A 26,304-nucleotide genomic window follows, 5' to 3' on the forward strand; every position below is an offset into this window, starting at 1 on the left:
CACCACTTGTCCATGTTGACATCGGATGGAATGAACGCACTATACTAGTGCCAGCGATGCTCTTGCGTGTCAAAGTGTCTGCAGCCGCAGCGGGAGCCGCAGAATCGGCGGCGGTGGTGGTCGTGTCTTCTGCGGGGGGATTTCTGCTCGGATGAGAGATTATTTAGAACGATCGAGAGAGAACTGGAGCACCAGAAACAAGTGTCTGACTGGAACCATCGAATGTGTTTTTGTGGCACTATAGCAGGCAGCTAAATAAATAGCGGCCCGTCAGTCGAGTCTGTCTCTCCACCGACCGATCGAACTGAACTGAAGCACCGCCGACAGGGAGTCTGGATTTGGGGAAAATGTCGCAGGGACATGCTGCTGCTGCTGCTGGTGGTGTGGTGAGTGAGTGAGTGAGTCGGCAGTAGGCTACAGTGCTGCTGGGCTGGGCTGGTGGCCCCCCGCCGTAGAGAGATCACATTCTGCCCCAGAAATGAAACGCTGCGCCCTGCCTAGGGACAGGGACAGGAGGACGCGAAAATTCTAGAGAAACGAGAGAAGGTCGTCAGCTGAGAACCCGGCCGTTTAGCACACTGAATGCTGCTGGCTGCTTCATGCATTTTGCAGCAGCATTAATAATAAGCAGGAGCTGATTATTTATTGCTTTACAGCAGTATTGTTGACTTGTTTCTGATACATTTTCATGTCGGATAATTACCACCACGGACACCCGTACGAAAAGAAAGATCTTGTTAGATTAAATATAACAGTCTACAACTGTCTCTGTACGAGAGAGAGAGAGAGAGACCTTATTATACAGCAGTACATGTTCTCTCACTGGATAAGGTGGAGGAGACATTCACCACTTTCAACTTGGCATCCCAATTCTGTTCCAAACTTGTTACAAATTGTAACTTGTTACAAATTGTAACACGTTTGCATTAGGCCTAATCTCTGTGAGCTTGGATTCTGAAATAGGGTTCTAAAGTGGTGAAACTGTTGCTGATTTAGCTGGGGACCCCCCTCGGGGACCCTGCATGATGTCAACCAGTGGCCTGCTACACAGAACCATCAAGGCTATACTGCTAGTTTTAAAATGTATTGTGATATAAAATGCAACTCAAACTGCTGATGTTCATACATTCAGTCTTGTTACAGTTGCTCAGTGGTTCTCAACCAGTGGTCCGGGGACCACCAGTGGTCCTTGAGGGGGTTCCAGATGGTCCCCAACTAAATGATGGAGAGTTGGTAAACAAATAGACCCTTATACTGTAGATATTTAACTCTTGAGAGCGTAAAATAATACCAAATGTTAAATTATTGTTAAACATCTGCATTACTTAATTTACAAGTCTACACAATTAGAGAATGTAGAAGAAATTGTTATTTTGATTCAAGTTTGCCTGTTGTCTCTCCTATGGTACCACATCAATACCATGTGGACACTGTAGAATCCATCCAACGATAACAAAATATTCTTTAGTTTTACATCTGAGAGGCTAAATCTCATCAAATGGTGGTCCGTGGCTCAAATGTCAAATAAATAATGGGCCTTCATATGAAAAGGGTTGAAAACCACTAGGCTTTAATGGCCTGCAACTCGCGAGAGTGTACAGTACGAATGGAACCAAAGGGTACAAGTTGTACACTCGATAAATATTAATATCAAACAGTGGTGGCCCCAACAATGCATCAAACCGGTGGTCCTTGAAATTAAAAAAAGGTTGAGAATCAGGCGCTCTATAGCGCCTGATCCCCCCCCCCCCCCCCCCCCCTACAGTCAGGAGGTGAACTGGAAGCAAAGCAAGTCAGCAGCATGATGGAAATAACACTGTAGGACAGGCAGGAAATGAGAGTTGTTGGATTAATTTGATCCGCTGGGCATCTTCCTTCATGGGGAAAAAAAATGCCACCGTAGAAAATCAGGCAGCGCTAAAAATAGAAACAAACAACAACAGGGTGACATTTTGTGCTTCTGTCTATCTGTCTGTCTGTCTGACGTAGCTTTATTGACAGGTGTTTAGCCGCTCGGCAGGCTGAGCCAGCAGGCAGTGGTGGAATGTAGCTAAGTACATTATTAATACTTAAGTACTGTACTTGTAAGTGCAATTTTGAGCTGTTTGTACTTTACTGGATTATTTCCAATTTCCATTACTTTCTCTTCCACTCCACTACAGCTCAGATCCAAATAGCCTATTGTACTTTTACTCCACTACATTTATTTGAGAACTTTAGTTACTAGTAGGGCTGGGTGCAATAACCACCGTACCGTGGTTGTGTAAGGCATACCGCTCGGCGCTTACCATGCCACCGTGCCCCTTATATATTATTATTATTATTATTATTATTATTATTATTATTATTATTATTATTATTATTATTATTATTATAACGATTATTTATTTGGTATCGCGCAATACCGCCATACCGTCAATAAACACTGCTTTATTACTGCGATAACAAAATATCCATACTGCCCCTGTCCTAGTTACTTTGTAGATTTTGATTATTATTACAAAACATACAACCACTTCAGCCCAATATACATTTCGGCTATTATATACAAGCAAAATAGCAGCTGCTATTTTCAAAATAATTTTTCATACCATTTATTTGAAACGGGACATTCTGCATACTGACTACTTTTTACTTTTTTGATGCCATTTTTGTACTTTTACTCAAGTAAATTTAGAATTCCAGACTTTTACTTTTGACTTTTACTAATTACCAGATTTACTATCATCAGGGATGATAGTAAATCAGGGATCATTGTAAATATGACCTGCTGTCACAATTAAGCCCATATATGGAGATCCCTGATGTCATCAATATTAGTACATGGATATTATGTCAGAACATGTTCTGACATTCCATATGTTGATCCTTCCCCATCCATCCTTACTCTTCGATGTCTCCCTTTTGACTGATACCTGTACATTTAAACTCGAGACGGGCCTGCCCCAAAGTTATTTGTGCAGCCATACGCCTGGCAGTCGGGGAAAACTACTACTCAACAGGCCCGAAAATTAAGGCCCGGCCCTACCTGGGCCTTCATCAAACCCTGTACACTCAAGACACTGCCCTCGCTGCCACCCTTGGATCTCCATAGATGGAGCTGACCTGTTCTGACATTCCATACAGTATGTTGATCTGACCTCATCAAACCCTGTACACTCAAGACACGCTCCATATATGGCCAGTGAAGGGCGAGGTCGCGTGCACTGGCTTATTGATAAGCCAGTGGTACTTTTACTGTAAGATATGTGAGTACTTTTTCCACCACTGCAGGCAGGCAGGCAGGCAGGCAGCAGCTGGACGTGGTTTTTCAGAGACAAATGGTGCAGTGTTATTCAATCATGTATGGTGTGTTATGTTATTTTTGTTGCAGAGAGCATGATGGGACTGGGAGGTAGAGGAGACAGGAAGAGCAGTGCTTTTCTGCTCCAGGACCTGCTCTAATCATCCCAACAGCCCAGGTACACCTTGTCAAGCTGCGCATGCACGCACGCACGCACGCACGCACGCACGCACGCACGCACGCACGCACGCACGCACGCACGCACGCACGCACGATCAGTGGTGTAAACTAAAGTAACTACCGGTACATTTACTCAAGCACTGTACTTAAGTACAATTATGAGGTATTTAAAAAAAAAAAATTAAGTATAAAATTATTACATGTGTATTTGTATATTTAAGGGGTTAAGAACGTCTTATGCCTAAATTGTCGTGTGTGTGTGTGTGTGTGTGTGTGTGTGTGTGTGTGTGTGTGTGTGTGTGTGTGTGTGCATGTGCGTGTGCGTGTGCGCGTGCGCATGCATGCATGCGTGCGCGTGTCTAGGACGTGATGGCAGTGCTGACTGAGCTACACCACTACTACGTCCCATTCCACCAGACGAACGACCCTGTCCTCCACCCCTGAACCTCCACCCACACACCTCCACCTCTTCCTCCATCCTTCCACCAGAGACCCCCCCCCCTCCCTCCTCCCCCGACCGTCATGGCGTTGAACCTGTGCGGCCGCTCTCTGGACTCCCCCTGCACGCTGGCGCTGCTGGTGGGCTTCCAGTTTGCCTTCGTGCTCTACTTCTCCCTGGGAGGGTTCCGCGGCCTGGTGTCCGTTCTGGTCCGCGGCCAGGAGCCCCAGTTCGACTACACGCGACCACACGACGTCTACACCAACCTCAGCCAGCTGGGGGCGCTGCTGCTGCCGCCCCCGCCGCGCAACGCCGGCATGACGGGACCGCCCGGCACCGGACCCCCGCTGAAGCTCTGCCGGATCCCCTCCCCTCTGCTGGGTCAGTGAGAGTTTTATTTGGATTCATTGGATATTTTATCCACTTAGACCTGAGGCCGATTCTACAAAAAGTCTTCTAGAATCTAAATCATGACAGTTTTCTGTGTCTTAGAAGCTTGTAGCGTGGCACTCGGTGCCGCGCTATGAGCTTGTAGATCTGCTATTTTTCAATAGCTAAAGTATAGCATAATCCTTGAAACACCAAAAGGGGTTCCCGTCCCGAATGCGTTATTAGACAGAATTGTAAACGGCACACAGTACAGCCAAACTCTTGGTCCAAAAGGATAGAACAACAAAAAAAAGTCCTTGCGGGCTTGTTTCCTTTTGGGTCCTATGAATTCAATTCATAAACATGACATGAAAAATAACAACATTCATTATCATCACAAAACATAAAACATTATATACAGAGTGGAAGAAACCAGAGCGCAAGCTCTCTTCTCTACTAGTCCCTCCTTAACATTTGAGTCTAGTTTTTAACCTGTTGACGGAATTGAAAATATTTAGTCAAAGTCATCGAAGCTTAGTTTTCATCAGTGAAAAACGGTGGTCAATGGACATTTTTCGTCATAGTGACTTTTGGTTGACGAAATCAACGCTGCTCTCGTGTCTCTCTCCAGTGGGTCCCGTGTCCGTCCGCCTGTCCTCCCCTCTGTCCCTGGAGGAGATCAGCCAGCTGAACCCCCTGGTGGCGCCGGGGGGACGCTACAGCCCACCGGACTGCGAGCCGCAGCACCACACGGCCATCGTGGTGCCGTACCGCAACCGGTCGACGCACCTCCGCGCCCTCCTCTACCACCTGCACCCCTTCCTGCAGAGACAGCAGATCCACTACAGCATCTACATCGTGCAGCAGGTGTGTGTGTGTGTGTGTGTGTGTGTGTGTGTGTGTGTGTGTGTGTGTGTGTGTGTGTGTGTGTGTGTGTGTGTGTGTGTGTGTGTGTGTGTGTGTGATATCCTACAATCCTATAATATGTTGCGTTATCAACTTATTTTAGGTGACATATTGTGTGATGGAGATTAAGTTAATGAAGAAAGATTCACATGCCACTGTACACAATCTTCAGCGGCTGTTCGATTGATTGATTGATTGATTGATTTAATACTTTATTAGACATAAATGTAAACAGTACAGAGTTCAGTCAGACACTCAAGTGCCCTATTGTCGCCAGTGCCTTACCCCTTGGTCTAAAAGGATCGCACCAAAACAGGTCCTTGCGGTCTTGTTTCCATTCGGGTCCTACAGATGTGCCATTCCAACTATTCACACTTTCCTGATCTTTTCCTGAAGGTCTTCTGAAAATTCACTGATTAGCCTAATGCTAATTCTACTGCTTTGCTACAGAAAAGAAGCGTCACTCCTCGACACTTCCAGAAGAGAAACTCTACATCTATTCAGGGAATCTGAATAGAATTCAGATATATGGCAAATGTTTCCCTTTCTCACTGACAATGAATTTAATGTGTGTAAACCACCTTCTCCCTCTGTCTCTTCCTACAGTGGGGCAACAGCACCTTCAACCGGGCCAAGCTTCTCAACGTCGGGGTGCGAGAGGCTCTGAGAGACGAGGACTGGAGCTGCATCTTCCTCCACGACGTGGACCTGCTGCCGGAGAACGACCACAACACCTACACCTGCCACAAGCAGTTCCCCACGCACCTGTCTGTGGCCATGGACAAGTTCAGATACAGGTACCCCCTCCCCAAACACCTGTCTGTGGCCATGGACAAGTTCAGATACAGGTACCCCCTCCCCAAACACCTGTCTGTGGCCATGGACAAGTTCAGATACAGGTACCCCCTCCCCAAACACCTGTCTGTGGCCATGGACAAGTTCAGATACAGGTACCCCCTCCCCAAGCACCTGTCTGTGGCCATGGACAAGTTCAGATACAGGTACCCCCTCCCCAAACACCTGTCTGTGGCCATGGACAAGTTCAGATACAGGTACCCCCTCCCCAAACACCTGTCTGTGGCCATGGACAAGTTCAGATACAGGTACCCCCTCCCCAAACACCTGTCTGTGGCCATGGACAAATTCAGATACAGGTACCCCCTCCCCAAACACCTGTCTGTGGCCATGGACAAGTTCAGATACAGGTACCCCCTCCCCAAACACCTGTCTGTGGCCATGGACAAGTTCAGATACAGGTACCCCCTCCCCAAGCACCTGTCTGTGGCCATGGACAAGTTCAGATACAGGTACCCCCTCCCCAAACACCTGTCTGTGGCCATGGACAAGTTCAGATACAGGTACCCCCTCCCCAAACACCTGTCTGTGGCCATGGACAAGTTCAGATACAGGTACCCCCTCCCCAAACACCTGTCTGTGGCCATGGACAAGTTCAGATACAGGTACCCCCTCCCCAAACACCTGTCTGTGGCCATGGACAAGTTCAGATACAGGTACCCCCTCCCCAAACACCTGTCTGTGGCCATGGACAAGTTCAGATACAGGTACCCCCTCCCCAAACACCTGTCTGTGGCCATGGACAAGTTCAGATAGAGGTACCCCCTCCCCACGCACCTGTCTGTGGCCATGGACAAGTTCAGATACAGGTACCCCCTCCCCAAGCACCTGTCTGTGGCCATGGACAAGTTCAGATACAGGTACCCCCTCCCCACGCACCTGTCTGTGGCCATGGACAAGTTCAGATACAGGTACCCCCTCCCCAAACACCTGTCTGTGGCCATGGACAAGTTCAAATACAGGTAACCCCTCCCCAAACACCTGTCTGTGGCCATGGACAAGTTCAGACACAGGTACCCCCTCCCCAAACACCTGTCTGTGGCCATGGACAAGTTCAGATACAGGTACCCCCTCCCCAAACACCTGTCTGTGGCCATGGACAAGTTCAAATACAGGTAACCCCTCCCCAAACACCTGTCTGTGGCCATGGACAAGTTCAGATACAGGTACCCCCTCCCCAAACACCTGTCTGTGGCCATGGACAAGTTCAAATACAGGTAACCCCTCCCCAAACACCTGTCTGTGGCCATGTTCAGATACAACCTTGATATGAAAAGGGTTGAAAATACCACTGGCTTAAATTGATTACTTATAGGTTTCCCACGGGAGTTGAATTTCAAACTTTTAGTACATGTTATTAGACACCTTTAGAAACACATTGGTGAAGAAATTTCTTGGTAACGATTTAGTTCCCAGATTGGTCAAATACCTGATAAAATGCCCTTACTATTAGTAGGTGGACTGTTGCAGCACAGAGCAGGTATAGCAGGTGATATTCACGTCGTGTTCTTCTGTGGGTTAATTGTCTCCAGGTTGCCGTACCCGCAGTATTTCGGGGGGGTGTCTGCAGTGACCCCAGAGCAGTACATGAAGATGAACGGCTTTCCCAACCACTACTGGGGCTGGGGCGGAGAGGACGATGACATCGCCGCTCGGTACGAGGAAGCCAGGGACCGGGTGGGGCGGGAGGGAGGGAGGGAGGGGACTGTGTGCATGATCTAAAAATCATACTGGTGTGAAGTGAGGGACATCCATAGACTTGACTGCTACATGACGAGGTGGCAGCCAAGAATATGGACTTTTTAACGTTTGTTTTAAGCATGCCCACCCGGGGGGGGGGGTCATGTGTGTTTGTTTCTTGTGAAGCTTTTTCCACATTGGTTACAGTTGTACTATGTTTATTTCCTCTTCTGTTTCCATTCTGGCTCCTTTCGTTTTTCTATGAATTCACCGGTTCTATCCCTGATGATGTCACAATGACCTGGGCACCATATATGGTGGCTGATGTCACGTGATGCCACAATGACCTGGGCACCTGGTTGCTGATGTCACGTGATGTCACAATGACCTGGGCACCTGGTGGCTGATGTCACGTGATGTCACAATGACCTGGGCACCATATATGGTGGCTGATGTCACGTGATGTCACAATGACCTGGGCACCTGGTGGCTGATGTCACGTGATGTCACAATGACCTGGGCACCTGGTGGCTGATGTCACGTGATGTCACAATGACCTGGGCACCTGGTGGCTGATGTCACAATGACCTGGGCACCTGGTGGCTGATGTCACAATGACCTGGGCACCTGGTGGCTGATGTCACAATGACCTGGGCACCTGGTGGCTGATGTCACGTGATGTCACAATGACCTGGGCACCTGGTGGCTGATGTCACAATGACCTGGGCACCTGGTGGCTGATGTCACGTGATGTCACAATGACCTGGGCACCTGGTGGCTGATGTCACAATGACCTGGGCACCTGGTGGCTGATGTCACGTGATGTCACAATGACCTGGGCACCTGGTGGCTGATGTCACAATGACCTGGGCACCTGGTGGCTGATGTCACGTGATGTCACAATGACCTGGGCACCTGGTGGCTGATGTCACGTGATGTCACAATGACCTGGGCACCTGGTGGCTGATGTCACGTGATGTCACAATGACCTGGGCACCTGGTGGCTGATGTCACAATGACCTGGGCACCTGGTGGCTGATGTCACAATGACCTGGGCACCTGGTGGCTGATGTCACAATGACCTGGGCACCTGGTGGCTGATGTCACGTGATGTCACAATGACCTGGGCACCTGGTGGCTGATGTCACGTGACGTCACAATGACCTGGGCACCTGGTGGCTGATGTCACGTGATGTCACAATGACCTGGGGGCTTGCCTGGTGTGACACACTGACGGGAAATGCAAGATTCCATAGTAAATGCGGCCTGTGGTCGCAATTAAAGTCCATAGACTTGGCTGGCAAATGATTTACGTCATAAGTGCTCTAAGCAAACATTAAAATCCCATAGACTCATAAAATAATGCAACTCTTCCATGGTGACTGCAAGACATGCATCATGATGCATGACTCCAGTTCAGCAGCAGGAGGCAGCGTGAGACCTACTCGGTATTCTCTGTAGTTCACACTATCGCATTTCTCAGAGGAGGAGGCGGAGCACACCTTTCTATTCTTTAACTAGAACTAATCCTTCTGATATTAATTTGATTTGAGCTTTGTGAGAGAGAGAAAAAGAGTCTCGTCTCTTCTCGTCTCCTCAGCGTGCGTGCATTTAAAATTAACCAAACGGATCATTTGTTTTTTTACACACAATCATCAGAGTTTTAGCAGAAGCAGATGCATGTACCGGTCTTGGCTGAATGGAATATTAACAAGGCGTGACACTCAATGCACTTATAAACGGCTCCTACTTGGCTCTCTTCTTTATCCACGTGTGGGGAATGGGATACACAGGAGAGTTGTCATGGTTGCTTTAATCCTCCTTATATTAATTTGATTTGAGCTTTGCTAGTTTGCTTTCACCTCGTTGAGGTCAACACTGTTGTCGGGATCCGTGATCGTGATATAAAGTATAATTGCACGCCGGTGTTTTCATTCAAATCAGCGCTAGGCAAAACCATGCAGGACGGGGCTTGACGGGGTGGTAAGTCTTGCGCTGCTGATCCTAAATCAGCATAATCATCACACGTAACACAGCCGTTCGTGTCGCTGCAACACTAACCTGATCCTAGGTCAGCTTAAATGATCACACTTTAAACGGAACATTTGTCCCCTGTTTTTTCTCCTCCGCAGCGATGCGGAGCATGAGCGCACAGAGAAAAAGAGTAGGCTATATAGCCTCAGTCAGACTGGCACACAACCACACACTGAATGAATATTTTATTAACATTTGCAACAACAACAAAAAAGCACAGACAGTTCACACACACAGTAGCCTACGGGTCTTCTCGGATCCACTAGGACATACACATAATGATTGACAGATCCGAGGGGGATACGTCCGATTCCGACCTTGCCCGAGTGATTACGCTAAAACACGACTCCGACCCGAGCGGGTCTCGGGTCAACTCGGGTATTTTCGGAGTCGGGGGACCCGGTGAAGAGCTCTACTCCACAAGCTGGGAGCGTCTGTTGCGCAACACTCAATGTTATTTTCCGGTGGGACGTCATCGAAAATGTTCCCCCCCATTTTAGCCGACGAGATCGAAAATCTTAAAACGTTAATAACTCTTGATCTAAATCATTGTGTTAACCAGGGGAGGTTCGCCGGGCACGGGTGATCTTTTTCAGCAGCTGTTATCTATCTCCAAATGGATCCTATTCACAGCAGCCACATTGGCGTGACACGGCGGTGTAATGTTACTTCCTTTCACAGGTGTATCCAAGGTTACTAATTACGGCTCTTTTCCATTCAGGTTCAAACGGAGTCACGGTACTGCTTAATGTGCATGTTGGCTCACTGGAAAAGAAAAGTCTCTGCTACATTAATGGAACAAAGACTTTGTTAGTGTAATTGATAGCAGCACCTGTGAAGCACGTAACATTACACTGCTGTATCATCATGCCAATATGGCCGCCTTGAAAAGTGTCGGTTGCATATATCCTTGTCTTTGTGCAGCCTGCTGGCACGCTGACAGGGGGTCCCCAGACTTTCCACGTGATTTTGGGTGGTCCCAACTGTAAAGTGACAATTTAAGGACTTTTAAGACCTAATACAGAGGAAAAAATAAAATAAATCAAGACGATTATAAAAGGTAACTAGATTTCTAGCACAAAGTATGTGGAAGTATTTAGATGCCAAAACAAGTGGCTGCAGAGAATTAGAGTGCTCGCTGGAGCGAGCCCACAATCAACAAACTATTTAATAAAATCACACTTGTGTGAAGTGAGGCGCGCCCACTGTATTTATATCGGCCACATGCTGTCTTATGGCAACCATTAGTGCCCTAAACAAACATTAAAGTCCATAAATGATTTAAGTCACAAGTGATCTAAACAAACATTAAAGCGACAAGAAGAAGGTGACATGGATGTGGGCGTGGTTGGAGCTGGACAGACCAACTGTGTCTTTCTGCAGGCAGCAGCCATTCCATTTGTTTTGCATTCTTTTGCTTTCTGTATTCATCGTAATACTCTCCCATTTACCATTTCAGCTCTTGATTTCCCCCCTTTACTTGATCCATTACCTTTCTGTTCTTAACTTAGTTGTGGTGTTTTCATTTGCTTTGGGCGTCATAACTCATAACCTCATCATCTTTCATGCCATCTCCTCTTTTCCACTGTCATGGGCTTTGTCTTCTGAAGAGGTCTCAGTGAGTAACGACAATGTACCGTTGTTGGGGCTGGGCAATATGGGACACAATCAAATGTCACTATATTTGTGACCATATGCCTCTATCGATATTGTGACTACAATATAATAAGGCTTCAGTGATTAAAACCAGGCAAAGAACACTTTAGCCAATATCTTCACGATATTACAATATGGAAAATCCCAGACAATATCTAGTCTTGTATCACAATATCCATGGATCGATATATTACCCAGCCCTACTGTATGTATATGTACAGTCATAGTATGTAGTGTATAGTATGTAGGTATGTATACTGTACAGCTACCGTATGTAGATATATATATATATATACACTGTATGTTTGTATGTCTTTGTATGTACAGTATGTATGCAATATGCATGCATGTACTTGTGTGCTGTATGTACAATATGTACTGTATGTATTTATGTATGTGTATATAGTTCTACACTGCAGGGGCTGGAAGAATATTGGCATCTGTCAGGGTCTACTTGCTTCCTTGACTTGTAGTTTGTCTTTAGTTTGTCTTTAAAGGACCACTTCACCACTTTTCAACCAATCTTCATATAATAGGTCCTCACTAATACTCGTGATAAAATGGCACTATTTCTTTCTATTCAGTCTGTGTCTCATAGGAGGGCTGTGGGCAGTTCAGAGACCCGTCCACCAGTGACATCATCGATGGGGAATCCAAGCTAATAGAAACTGCAGGCTTTCAATTCCTGAAAAGTTGCAATGCGAAAATGGAAGCCATTGTTCTCACGATAATAAAAATCTAAAAATGTTTGTAAAAAAATCTTATTTTAAAATAAATCTGCCTAACGATGATGTCACTGGTGGACGGGTCTCTGGACTGCCCACAGCCCTCGTATGAGACACAGACCGAGTAGAACAAAATGGTGCCATTTTATCATGATTATTAGTGAGGACCTATTATATGAAGATAGGTTGAAAAGTGGTGAAGTGGTCCTTTAATAGTGAATATAGTGCCTATTATACATTTTATATATAGTTTGTCTTTAATAGGAAGTAGAGTCATAGTCTGCCCTTTGCTTTGGGTAACTGGAACCCCATCTAATAATCACACAAGAAGCTGCACTTTATCTATCTTATGGCTGTTGACATCATCTAGACTTCCTATTGACAGCCATATTGAGTCCATATGTGACCAAATTTGAATGAGGGATGCCATTGGATTCTTTTGAATTTTCGTTTTTTCATGTCGTATGAAAGCAGGGAATCGTAGCTTCAAATTGACATATTGGTTGTTCAGTTTGACCCACCAGTTTTGGAGATATGGCTTATAGAGTAATGTCTTGCAGAAAACAGCGAGTGGAGAAAACAGGCTTGACAGGTTCACTTCTGTGGTCTCTAACATTACACCTAGCTACATGTTTAAGCATTTATTTGTGTCAATTTCAGCTCTGACACATTTCAGACATGCTCTAGTATGTGAAAAGTGAGTCATTTTGGAAAAAATTAAAAAGTTTTTCTCCTCTGGTGAAAAGCTGGAATTTGTGCGATGGCAGGCTCTCAGTCAAATCTGGTCACATATTGTGTCTACTGTTACATAGACTGGTTGGTTACCCATAATAACTGTGCTGTGTTCTGTGTTGTTCAGGGTGCGTCTGTCTGGCATGAAGATAGTGCGCCCTCCTGTGGCCATCGGGCATTATAAGATGATCAAACATAAAGGAGACCGAGGCAATGAGCAGAACCCACACAGGTACTCACTCACTCACTCACTCACTCACTGACTCACTCACTCACTCACTGACTCACTCACGCACTCACTCACTCACTCACTCACTCATTCACTGACCCACTCACTCACTCACTCACTCACTCACTCACTGACTCACTCACGCACTCACTCACTCACTCACTCACTCACTCACTGACTCACGCACTCACGCACGCACTTACTCACTCACTCACTCACTCACTCACTCACTCACTCACTCACTCACTCACAAACTGTTTAGTTAGTCTGACGTACAAATAGTCTGACATACATGGCCGGTTAAGACTCACCCATGGCTTCCGCGTGCGGTTGCGGTTAGGTTATGGTTTTGTTTAGGGTGTCGGACGTCGGACCAAAGATATGCACCCGATGTAGAGAAGAGTGTAGAATCGAGGTCCTCAGGTCCTCCTTGAGGGTGCAGTACTAAGTTAAGTTCCGATCAGTCATTGGTCCGACAACGACAGCCTACCTCAAACCATAACCGCAAGCACGGAGCAGCGCATGTTCGCCAACCTTAACGCCTGTTCGCCAACTTTAATCCGGTCGGCAACCCTTTAACGCATGTTCGCCAACCTTAATCCGGTCGTTTTCCATATGTCGGACCAATGACTGGTCGTAAAAGCGTACGGACCCCCCTCCTTGATGGGTGTTAAACGTACAATAACACCCCTCCCTCCGTTCCACGTGTCCATCAGGTTCGACCTCCTGAAGCGGACGCGTCTCAACTGGCGCTCGGACGGCTTCAGCTCGCTGACGTACGAACTGCTGTCCAAGGAGCTGCAGCCGCTTTACACCAACCTGACGGTGGACATCGGAGACGACCCCCACCTGCCCCAGAGGAAGCTGCACCACCCACCGCTCCACAACAAAGCCCCGTCCCCTGACCCCCCTGCCCCCAAACACAGCAGCAGCAGCTCTGGGAAGAGGACGGCGGGAGACACGGTCAGAGTAGAGATGGGACTATAATCGTTATTGTCGTTTATCGTGATTCCTCTGTCATACACTAGGGGGAATTGACTTCTGTTGAGCTGCAAATTCAGTCCCATTTAAACCCACTGTACTTGATCAAACAGACCTGTAAAGAGTGCATCTGGTATGCCCTCATTACAAACGAATCGGGCGAACGTTCCTCCCAGAATAGGGATGCCGGGGTTCAAGTGCTTAAGCAAAAGTGGCATTTTAAGTTTTTAAGCATATTTTGATTATTTGATTATTATAATATTGCAAATCACAATTATCTCTGCCACAATAATCGTGACGTGTAATTGTCCTTATCGTCCCCTGTCCAGGTCAGAGCTAAGGAGACGCGAGAGAACAAGGTGTCCGTGGCGGCTAATGTGAGTATGGTCAACGGTTCGCCGGTCGCCCCCGAAAATAACGTCCTCCAACATCCTCCTGCCACGCCCAGGAGATCCAATCAGACGGCGGCACTGGAGAAACCGGGCGTGGTCAAGTAGGAACGAGAGAGACGACGTTAAAAAAAACCAGAAAGATGAACGAGCTTCGCACCCCGTCCCGGTGCAACTAGTGGCTTTTTCTCTCCGTTCATCAGATCTGAAAGGAATCTGAAGGGAATCTCGAGCTTTTTCTTCTTTCATTTCCAGGCCCGCCGGGGTTGATATTTATGAGGCCACTGCACGGACCCCCATTTGATATCTTTTGTTCTTTTCGTCTATGGGACCTCAAAGTGCACTGTAAAATCCTCAGTGCTAATTTAACTCTGAGAGTGTACAAGTGTGGAACCGTATGGAACCATTTTTCGTACGCTCTCAAGAGTTAACAGACCCGTAAAGGTTCCATTTGGACCTCACGTTGTAGTACCGACGGTATAGTGGGTTCCTGCTGCTTGCTAACTTAGAGCAGTTCCATAATAAAAGCTTCATGTAGGCTAAGGACAAACGGTCAAAGAGGAGGCCCCACTTTTAGCCCGCAAAGAACACATCCATCCACACGAACACCTGCCGATATGACTTCTCTCTGGAGCCTCTGGTGGTGATCCACTGAATGCACTGTTATGCGTCGTTCTGGTGACAAGGATTCATCCCTCTTTATCATCGCTGTATTTGGACCGGGAGAAAGGAAGGACGGACGGACGGACGGACGGACGGACAGACGGTGACACAGACTGGTCATTATCCGCGCACCGCTCCGAAACAAACTGGGGTAAAAAAAAGAAACTCGACGGGGTCAAGTACGTTGCAGTACGTGCATCTGTGCTGTTTTCCAGACGTCAAGTCAAGGCGTTAAGTAGTCTGGCGTACGTGGGCCAGGCGATCAGAGATCTCCACTTACCGATCTGTTAGGGATGTCACAGTTACAAATTTAACACAAATAATTGCTAGTTTTGTTTTGTTGTTTTGCATTGAACATTGGAACACACACACACACACACACACACACACACGCACACACATATACACAAGAAATCACTGACACACTTAATCCTTTTTTTATATTTTTTTCTTTCCAAAACATTTTCCAATTACATTTTAGATTTTTTTTTTAAATGTATGGAATTCTTTTCAACACGGAAAAGATTGACGATTATCTCAAATAATTACGATTAGGCGATTATGTAATAATTGTGACAGGCCTAACCTCTGGTGACTTTTAAATGGACCGGGTGGAAATGTTTTGAGGATGGGGGGGGGAAACAACAACTGCATCCAATGCAAAGACTCTCGGGCATACCGCTTCATATGGGATGGTAAGAGGATTGCATTTCAAAGCAGTAGGTTTGTTGGAGCTTTTCTTACTCTGCTGTCACAAGAAGCCCATTCGATGAATGTAGATTTCCCTGGCGTGTCGGTGGACGGAGATCTCTGACCATCTGGGATCTGGCGACGCCACGGACTACGGCGTAAGCAACCAATTGGCTACCAGCCCTCCGCTACCCTCAGCCAACGCAGATGTGCAGGATTCAGATTCAGCCCCGATCCGCTCTCAGAAACTAATGCTGCTGCCGGCCCACCGCACGGTGCGGTGGGCCATCCCTGTGGGGTGCCATCCCTGTGGGGTGTCATCCCTGTGGGGTGTCATCCCTGTGGGGTGTCATCCTGTGGGGTGTCATCCCTGTGGGGTGTCATCCTGTGGGGTGTCATCCTGTGGGGTGTCATCCCTGTGGGGTGTCATCCCTGTGGGGTGCCATCCTGTGGGGTGTCATCCCTGTGGGGTGTCATCCTGTGGGGTGGGGTGTCATCCTGTGGGGTGTCATCCTGTGGGGTGTCATCCCTGTGGGGTGTCATCCCTGTGGGGTGTCATCCTGTGGGGTGTCATCCTGTGGGGTGCCATCCTGTGGGGTGCCATCCTGTGGGGTGTCATCCTGTGGGGTGTCATCCTGTGGGGTGTCATCCCTGTGGGAGGTCATCCCTGTGGGAGGTCATCCCTGTGGGGTGCCATCCCTGTGGGGTGTCATCCCTGTGGGGTGTCATCCCTGTGGGGTGTCATCCCTGTGGGGTGCCATCCCTGTGCCTTTTCTCTCTATTGTTTGTTTTGTAGACTGCGACGGTTGCTTTTTAGGTGCAGATCTGGGATTAGTTTTGCTTGGTCTCTCATGGCAGTTACGTAAAGGTTGTGTAAGTGATATTTGTGGTTAAAAGAAACGTTTTTTTGGGGGCAGGGGGGGGGGGGGGGGTGGCTTTTAACTTAAGAAGTTAAAAGCTCTACTCCGATAGTAACCCTACGTATAGAGTATTTGTTCAGTAACGGGCATCTCACCATCTCTCCAGATTTGTTTCTGGTGGGTTGGCAATTTCAGGAGAGAGTATACCCATTGTTGTGATTATAATGTTTGCGCATTTAATAACGATTTCACTTGTTTATCCTGTCTGTATTCTCTCTCCGAGAGCAGTGGTTTTTTTCAACACTTTTCATATCAAGGTCCATTATTTACAATATTTTTTAACTCTTGAGAGCCTAAAATTAAACCAAATTGGCCCGTAAGCGTCCATATGGTTTCATTTTACACTCTCAAAAGGTCTAACAAGGGTCCATTTGGTTACCATTACCAACTCCATAATTTAGCTGGGGACCACCTGGAACCCCCTCAAGGACCACTGGTGGTCCCCGGACCACTGGTTGAGAACCACTGCTATAGAGCGATGTAACATGTATTCTAAGAAAGAAAAAATAAATCACTTACTGCACCTTTTTTTACGTTGGAAGAAAGAGAAACCAAAGCTGATCCCACATTGGAACGAAGGAAAATGATTGGTCCTCGTGGACTGCTGCCTCATCGATGAGGAAAATGATTTGTCCTCGTGGACTGCTGCCTCATCGATGAGGAAAATGATTTGTCCTCGTGGACTGCTGCCTCATCCATTGATCAGCGTCGACCAACTCCATATGTATCGGAGAGTTTATATTTCTATAGACGTGATTTATTTTATTTTGTTTACCGGTTTCGTGTGAACCGGTCCTTTCATTCCTGTCCTATGCCCCCCTCCCCCTCTCTCTCTCTCTCCTTCTCTCTCTCACACTTTTCATTTCTGGACAATCAAACCATATGATAACTGAACTGTTTCCAAAAAAACTGTGTGTGTGCATGTGCGTGCGTGTGTGCGTGCGTGTGTGCGTGCGTGTGCGCGCCCATACACTTGTATTACTGTACTTAGGAGAGCCAAATCTCCCCACAAGTAGTAGTAGAAATTGAGAAATCGACATACGGTAGTGAGGACAATAATTGTCACTCACACGAGACATGGTTGTTTTTGGGTTTTGGGGACATTTGGGGAGATTTAGGTTTTAATTAGTCAAATATTCAGGTTAAGGTTAGGATTAGGCATTTTAGAACATAGGTTTATCTGCTTGAGATTGTATGTACATGGCCATGCTTGATTTGTACTAAGTATCAGGCCGGTGTTTCACGGAGAAAATGGCCGATCTGCAAGCTCACAATGCATTGCTTTGTTTGCGTCGTGTGTATCGTGTGCTTGTAGATCGGCTATTGCCTGAGATTAACTCAGGTTTTATGCTGCATTCACACTGGCAGCTACGAAAGCTACGACGCGACGGCACCGTCCGTAATCGCCGAGTCGCCGTTGGAAGTGTCGATCACGTTAGACGTCAAGCGTGCGTCCTACGAGCGAGAAAACATATAAAGCCTGGTGATATAAAAGGTAGGAGTTGTTTGATTGCATACTTTATTAGGCAGACATTTAAACAGTACAGAGTACATTCAAACACTTAGTTTACTCTAAAAGGATATCACAGAGGGAAAAAAAGTGCTTACGGTTACGGTCTTGTTTCCATTCAGGTCCTGGGTATGTGTGAAGAGAAAACGTGAGTGGCAAGACTTGTTTTTACACCCTATATATAATGTTCTTATTTTGATCATGAGATCCAATTACTCAATGTCAATTCTCCAGGTTTCTTTAGAATATGTATGAACAGCGATTCTGAAACGTTTTATTTTCAAGAAACACTCCGTACAGGTTCTATTCTATCTATGTACACTCTCAGAGTTACAGACCTGTAATGGTAATTTAGGGCTAGCTATTTGTGTTTGTCTACTCACTTTGTCTACTAATTTTGTATGTCTGTTGCAAAAATGTACCCTGGTTTTGTAGCGTAGCTGCAGTTGAAGCCATCTCAACTTGGCTTCCATTGAAAATGAATGGTAGACTGTAGCTTTGTCGCTTGGCTTCCATTGAAAATGAATGGTAGACTGTAGCTTTGTCGCTTGGCCTCTATTGAAAATGAATGGTAGACTGTAGCTTTGTCGCTTGGCTTCCATTGAAAATGAATGGTAGACTGTAGCTTTGTCGCTTGGCTTCCATTGGAAATGAATGGTGGCCTGTAGCTTTGTCACTTGGCCTCTATTGAAAATGAATGGTAGACTGTAGCTTTGTCGTTTGGCTTCCATTGAAAATGAATGGTGGCCTGTAGCTTTGAATCTTCATGTCGCTTGGCTTCCGTTGAAAATTATTGGTGGACTGTAGCTTTGTCGCCAGTGTGAACACAGCATATTTCTAGCATATTTCTGTGCCGTTAAAATCTCGCAAGTATACTGTGTGTGTGTGTGTGTGTGTGTGTGTGTGTGTGTGTGTGTGTGTGTGTGTGTGTGTGTGTGACTGTGTGTGTGTGTGTGTGTGTCATGATTTATCTTTACGCCTATCTCTGATACCATGGACTTGGCATGATAATACAGTATGTTCAGTTGTCTATAGTTTGAATATACACTCGTTTCATTCATTAGGTGTGTTTCTGCTATTATTACTGGTGACTTGAGTTTTCCGAAAGATAATGTCGCAGACAATTTATTTGTATGATTGTGTTTTGCTGGTTATGATTTTACGATAACACACTGTGTATGGCTGTAACCTAATGCAGCTGTTGAACCGCAGGGCCCATTATTTCTCACAAAAGTTCGCCTCACTGTGACGCGTCTTCTCCTTCATTAGTCCAAATTAAAACTCTTTAAGGGTGCAACAGTTCGTTGAACTAGTCAATTCTATTGATTTGAATCGATTTTCATAAATGACAAGAATGGAGATATGACGCGTTGTGAGCGTGTAGAATGGCTATCTATTATTGCTATTTTCGCGTGACGATTCATATACGCTTCTCAGTTGATTTAAAAAGTAATGGAGAGTACTCAGAGTAGGCTAGGCACATGCATCACTTTTCCACCGGGACATCTACGCTGAGTGGCAAAACATTGAGCAGCATTGGAGCATTGGGGTTTGGAAACGCTCGTTGTAAATCACTCCACAGTCCTGTGTACCACATGTCTCTACAGTCCTGTGTACCACATGTCTCCACAGTCCTGTGTACCACATGTCTCTACAGTCCTGTGTACCACATGTCTCCACAGTCCTGTGTACCACATGTCTCTACAGTCCTGTGTACCACATGTCTCCACAGTCCTGTGTACCACATGTCTCCACAGTCCTGTGTACCACATGTCTCTACAGTCCTGTGTACCACATGTCTCCACAGTCCTGTGTACCACATGTCTCTACAGTCCTGTGTACCACATGTCTCCACAGTCCTGTGTACCACATGTCTCTACAGTCCTGTGTACCACATGTCTCCACAGTCCTGTGTACCACATGTCTCTACAGTCCTGTGTACCACATGTCTCTACAGTCCTGTGTACCACATGTCTCCACAGTCCTGTGTACCACATGTCTCTACAGTCCTGTGTACCACATGTCTCCACAGTCCTGTGTACCACATGTCTCTACAGTCCTGTGTACCACATGTCTCCACAGTCCTGTGCACCACATGTCTCCACAGTCCTGTGTACCACATGTCTCTACAGTCCTGTGTACCACATGTCTCCACAGTCCTGTGTACCACATGTCTCTACAGTCCTGTGTACCACATGTCTCTACAGTCCTGTGTACCACATGTCTCTACAGTCCTGTGTACCACATGTCTCTACAGTCCTGTGCACCACATGTCTCTACAGTCCTGTGTACCACATGTCTCTACAGTCCTGTGTACCACATGTCTCTACAGTCCTGTGCACCACATGTCTCTACAGTCCTGTGTACCACATGTCTCTACAGTCCTGTGTACCACATGTCTCTACAGTCCTGTGTACCACATGTCTCTACAGTCCTGTGTACCACATGTCTCTACAGTCCTGTGCACCACATGTCTCTACAGTCCTGTGCACCACATGTCTCTACAGTCCTGTGTACCACATGTCTCTACAGTCCTGTGTACCACATGTCTCCACAGTCCTGTGTACCACATGTCTCTACAGTCCTGTGTACCACATGTCTCCACAGTCCTGTGTACCACATGTCTCTACAGTCCTGTGTACCACATGTCTCTACAGTCCTGTGTACCACATGTCTCTACAGTCCTGTGTACCACATGTCTCTACAGTCCTGTGTACCACATGTCTCTACAGTCCTGTGCACCACATGTCTCTACAGTCCTGTGTACCACATGTCTCTACAGTCCTGTGTACCACATGTCTCTACAGTCCTGTGCACCACATGCCTCTACATGTCACAGGACATGTATAGAGGCAGCAGGACCTTGTGTTCAGAACTCTGAAAAAGAATCACCTTCACAGAATTTCTTGACAGAAAGTAGCTCATAAGATGTCTATGGTGGATTCTTATGAAAAGACTTTGCAGATAGAAAGAGGATAATTCAAGCTTTTCATACAGCTTTAGTGTTGGTGAGTTTAAAGGGGAATTTCTCCTTAAACCTTTTTTTACAAAAGTAAGTTGATAATTATGTATATTGACCAAAGAAAAATATTAAAAAATAAATAAAGATATAGGGGAGCTGAAGCTGCAGCTGGAGATGAAGCTGGGGCTGGAGGGGTGTAACACTAGAACTCCTATTCAATCGCGCAGTTGTTTTTTGTTCACATCTGTTCTAGATGATGTGACAGCAACACTCCATGCATTGTTGACACTGCACTCTTCCTGGTCTACGTGAGCTGGTGTTAGACCCCCCCAGCAGCAGCTCCAGCCCCAGCTCCCCTATATCTTTATTTTTATTTGTATTTATTTTTTTGTCAATATACATAATTATCAACTTACTTTTGTAAAAAAAGGTTTAGGGAGAAATTCCCCTTTAACGTTGTTTAATAAATTAATACAGTCAGATAGGACTTTTCTGTTTGGACGTATGGGCTGTAAAGGCCAGAAAGTAGTGTTTTTGCCACTCAGGAGGCGTTCCCGCATAACTTCCGGGTATGATGATGTCACGTGCATAGCCTCTATATGCAGCCCTACTCAGAGTATAAAAGAGAGTAATGACACTCCCGTTGACTCTCATTGTAACAATGGAATGCGGAAGCGCTCATTCTATCTCAATGGAATAGTTCCAGCCATAGGAGCAATGTTTGGAACTATCGCCCATAGGCACCGGCTTTGCGGCGAGATCAAAGCGTGTCACCACTCTCTTACTACATTACTCTGGCCCTACTGAACTCATCTGCCAATGAAGGAAAACATGCACGCAGGCAGGAAGCAAGCAGCCTTGTGAGACTTAATATTCATAATATTTTGGAATGCTTTTATATAAGGACAACATGCATATGGATAAATGTGTAGTTTTGTATAAGGACATGCATATGGATAGATATGTGTAGTTTTGTATAAGGACATGCATATGGATAAATATGTGTAGTTTTGTATAAGGACATGCATATGGATAAATATGTGTAGTTTTGTATAAGGACATTCATAAATATGTGTAGATAGAAAGAACAATCTCGATATGTTGATATGACTGATGCACATGGAGGTCCCCAGTGGTGGTACATGTAATTGTTCTTAGGTAAAAGTAGCAAAAATCCTGTACTCAAAGTACAAAAGTATTTGGCATCAAAATATATATTATTAATGTACCTTTTCTATTATGAACAGATCTGTGAGCTTGTGGATCGGGTGTCTTCAAATAGAACTTATGTATAAAATATGCCTTAATTGGTCATTGCATGTTCTGTAATAATGATCAAAATATACAAACTGACTTTGTAACTAAAGTTTTCAAAAAATTGTACAATAGTAGTACAATATTTGCTTCTGAGATGCACAGTAGAGGAGTAAGACGTATGCTACTAAGTATTGAAACATCAATTCAATCATCTACAGTAGTGCCTAAGAAGTACCTCAAAATATTACTACTACTAGTAAGTAGTCATACTTAAAGGACAACCTTAGTTTTTTTTCAACCAAGGTTAATGTTTTAGGTTGTTATTATAGAAAGTAAAAGATTTATTTTTTGATAATTTTACTATAGTCCTACTAGACCACAGGAAATTACATCTGGCCACAAAAGATCACAGGATCTACTGAATGTGACAAACTGACACAGTGCTTCCCCCCCAGTAGTATCCTGTGATGTTTTGTGGCCAGATGTAATTTCTTGGGGTCTATTAGGACTATAGTAAATAATAATAAAGAAATCACCATAATATTTTGTAAAAAAAATAATACATATTTAACTCCATGTTCGAATGCCCCTCGCTAAAATGAAAGAAAGCAGCAAATGAAAACTAACACTCATCTTTTACTTCCTCTAATAACAACCTAAAACATGAACCTTGGTTGAAAAAAACTAAAGTTGTCCTTTAAGAACACTTGATTAAATGTACTTACTGTAGTTTACTTTCCCCACCACTGGAGGTCACTGCAGGTAATCTTTCACATATCAATGGTACCAATGTGGAATGTATTGCGTTCACCCCATCATAATGTTACATTTCAGAGCAAATATTTTTTACGGAAGGGAACGTTTATTGGGGTTAAACAGGTGGACGATTTCTGTAGGGACTAGGGAGGGATCTGAACTCATACTATAGGCCACGGAATTCGCTGCTGCTATTTGATTGGTGAAATAGTTGATTTTATAACAAAAAAACATTGTAATGTTAATTTTATGTGGTGGTGGGATCATGTGTTTTAAAGAGTTTATGGATTATACTAGCAAGTAACGTATTACATGCTAAGTCATTTGAATGTAATTGTATTTATTGATTTATTTGATGATTCTAGAGTTAAACGAGTTGTTTTTGTGGTGATTTTTGTGGTGCATATTTAAATGTTCCTGCTTCTCCATCACACTGTAGAATGGATGGTTGTATCCTGGGCCATTATCGTCACTGTCTGGACTCTGGTGTGGAAACCTCATATGTCCAAAACCGTTGGGTGCCACCGATATTGTCCCTTATCATTTGACCCATTTAGGCCTGACCTCAAAATTTCAAAAATAGCAGACCTACAAGCTCGTAGCGCGCCACTCGGTGGCGCGCTATGAGCTTGTAGATCTGCTATTTTTCAATAGCTAAATTATAACTGTTTAAAACACCAAAAGGGGTTCCCGCCCAAAATGGGTTAACTGTCCTTTTGCGCAGATCACGCAAAACTCAGCAAAAAGAAAAGGACAATCGATGGCCTCCAACTGTACATGATTCAAATAATAAATAATAATAATAATAAAAATCTAATATGGCCAAGCTCAAAATGCTTCGTGATTCGAAACCAATTGAGCTTGGAGATCATTTTTCTTTTTCTTTCTTTTTCTACTTTTGTGTCAATGTAGTATGAAGAAGCCAGGTGCATTAATTGATGGAAAATACATACAAAAATGCAAAACTGGAGAATATGAGGTTTCTGCCAGACATATCCATATTCCTTAGGTCAGTGGTTTTAAATCCTTTTCATATCAATGTCCATTATTTATTTGGACTTTGGGCCACGGACCATCATTTGAAGACACTTAGCCTCTCAGACCCAAAACGTTGAATATTTTGTTATCGTTGGATACGATTTTGTCCACATTTTTGTCCACAATTCATGGTGTATTGATGTTGGTACTATAGCAGAGGAGATAACAGGGAAACGATCAAAATAACAATTCTGTTGCATTCAGTAATTGTGTAGACTTCTTGTAAATTAAGTAATGCAGGTGTTTAAATACTTTAACTCTTAGAGTTAACTCTAAGTTAAAGATCTATAAGGGTCCATTTGGTTACCAACTCTTCATCATTTAGCTGGGGACCACATGGAACCCCCTTAAAGACCACTAGTGGTGCCTGCAGGGCTACTGGTTGAACACCACTGCCTTACGTCATACATTGTGCCTCAGTCATGATGACATAATCCTGTTTTAGATGGAAATGCAGCAGGTACAATATTTAAAATTCTACGTCAGTGCCCTCAAGTGGTGAAATATGGTATAGCACCAGCCAAGTATAAGCTCCCAAGGAGTGAATGAAACATGCGGTTGTGTGTCCTGAATGCTAATTGGCTCGTCGCAGTCATTCACCGGCTTCCTCAGCCAATCACATCCTGACCCTGTTCTCTGGGAAGATTCACATTTTGCATAAAACACCCAAGGGTGGAAAAAGTACTCTTGATTTAATTTTGTTTTACTTTAAGTAGAAATACTCTGTTACAAGTAAAAGCCCTGCACTTGAGTAAAAGTACGAAGGTAAGATATAGACGTAAAAGTAGTTATTATGCAGAATCTTCCATTTCACACGTTTTTCTTTTTTCCAAAAGTGTTCAAAAATGTGAGCTTGTCTTGTAGATCTGCTATTTTGAATGAAGTGTAAACGAGAGATTCTCAACACTGTACTTGTACTGAGTAAATGTATTTAGTTAAGGCCAACACATATACTGTACTGCTTCCGATTTCGGAACATCCTCCGGTTCGGGATAGGCTGCCTGAACTATTCGGAGAGTCAGGACATTTTGAGACTGACTTTCCGGTAGGTGTAAAAGATTAGTCAAATAGCGAGCGATCCATGTGCTTACTTGGATATTGTTCTACATTTAATAAATAGGCTGGTTTTATATAGGATTTATGACATTAAATGTTGGGGATAAATAGTATATATCGTTGTTGTCGAGCAGAGTTTTTCTTAAATTAATTTGATCATACTGCGTCACACAAAAGCATCAAAAGTAGAGGATCCACAATCTCAAAACCTTTTTTTTTTTTAGCTTGTAGATCTACTACTTTTGCTATTTTTGAATTTGAATGCTGGAAATGTAACAGTTTGGATATAATGAGGTTTTCCACCCGACAGACGACATAAGTCTAATGCAAGTGCTGTCAACAGAATTTTGACATTTTCGACGGTAGCGTGGCACTCACCGCTCATTAGCCCGATCCCACACCCTAACCCTAGCCATAACCGCACGCTGACAGGGGAAGTCGTTAAGTCTCGGGCCACGGGGTGAGTCTTAACCAGACACGTCGTACTCGGACCAACGGGACGTCGGGACTAATGTGCAATCCCCATTTTGGACAACATGCTTTTGTTTTTACAGAAACAGAATTTGTTCTGTTGTCAACATGATATCGTGAAGCATAGTCTAATAGTATAATTTATAACAACTATTTTGCGCTTTGCCACTTGAATTAAGGTGACTTGATTGATTTATATCCAAAAGGGCCTGTCAGCTCAAACCCACAATGCAATACTTTGTTTTCAAGAGTATTGTAGGCCCTCTATTTCACATTCCAATTGCGTTTGTCTTGCCAGCGCTGCTATTCCAAAGGTACATTTTTAAGTATTTTCAGCAATGGGATAATATCTTTTTTGGTGGGTAGATTTGGAAATTGGCTCTCAAGTTTAAAAAAAAGTGTGGGTGTACCATAGCAACATCAAGTTTAATTATGACAACACATAAAAAAGAAATCCCAACTGATTCCGGCTGTCCATATACAGTTAGTCTACATAGAAACATTTTCTTTAACATTGTCGGGG

At 44.8% G+C, this 26,304-nt stretch overlaps 1 protein-coding gene across 2 annotated transcripts in view; it reads left to right on the top strand.

The window, feature by feature from the left end:
* Positions 1–26,304, top strand: part of b4galt3 (UDP-Gal:betaGlcNAc beta 1,4- galactosyltransferase, polypeptide 3) — a 64,216-nt gene continuing 37,912 nt past the window's right edge. The window contains exons 1-9 of one of the 2 annotated variants that reach the window (XR_013791342.1): positions 1–386; positions 3,374–3,461; positions 3,827–4,283; positions 4,903–5,138; positions 5,784–5,974; positions 7,565–7,687; positions 12,987–13,091; positions 13,805–14,051; positions 14,399–14,446. Coding sequence is in view for 1 of the 2 variants with exons in the window: in XM_079517567.1 (XP_079373693.1) it covers positions 3,986–4,283; positions 4,903–5,138; positions 5,784–5,974; positions 7,565–7,687; positions 12,987–13,091; positions 13,805–14,051; positions 14,399–14,566 (1,368 nt within the window). In the remaining variant the exon portion in view is untranslated. Of the gene's footprint in view, positions 387–3,373; positions 3,462–3,826; positions 4,284–4,902; positions 5,139–5,783; positions 5,975–7,564; positions 7,688–12,986; positions 13,092–13,804; positions 14,052–14,398; positions 16,160–26,304 lie in introns of those variants that run through there. The other variant, XM_079517567.1, reaches the window with a different exon arrangement.

Source organism: Electrona antarctica, assembly GCF_951216825.1.
Source record: "Electrona antarctica genome assembly, chromosome: 2".
NCBI lineage: Eukaryota > Metazoa > Chordata > Actinopteri > Myctophiformes > Myctophidae > Electrona > Electrona antarctica.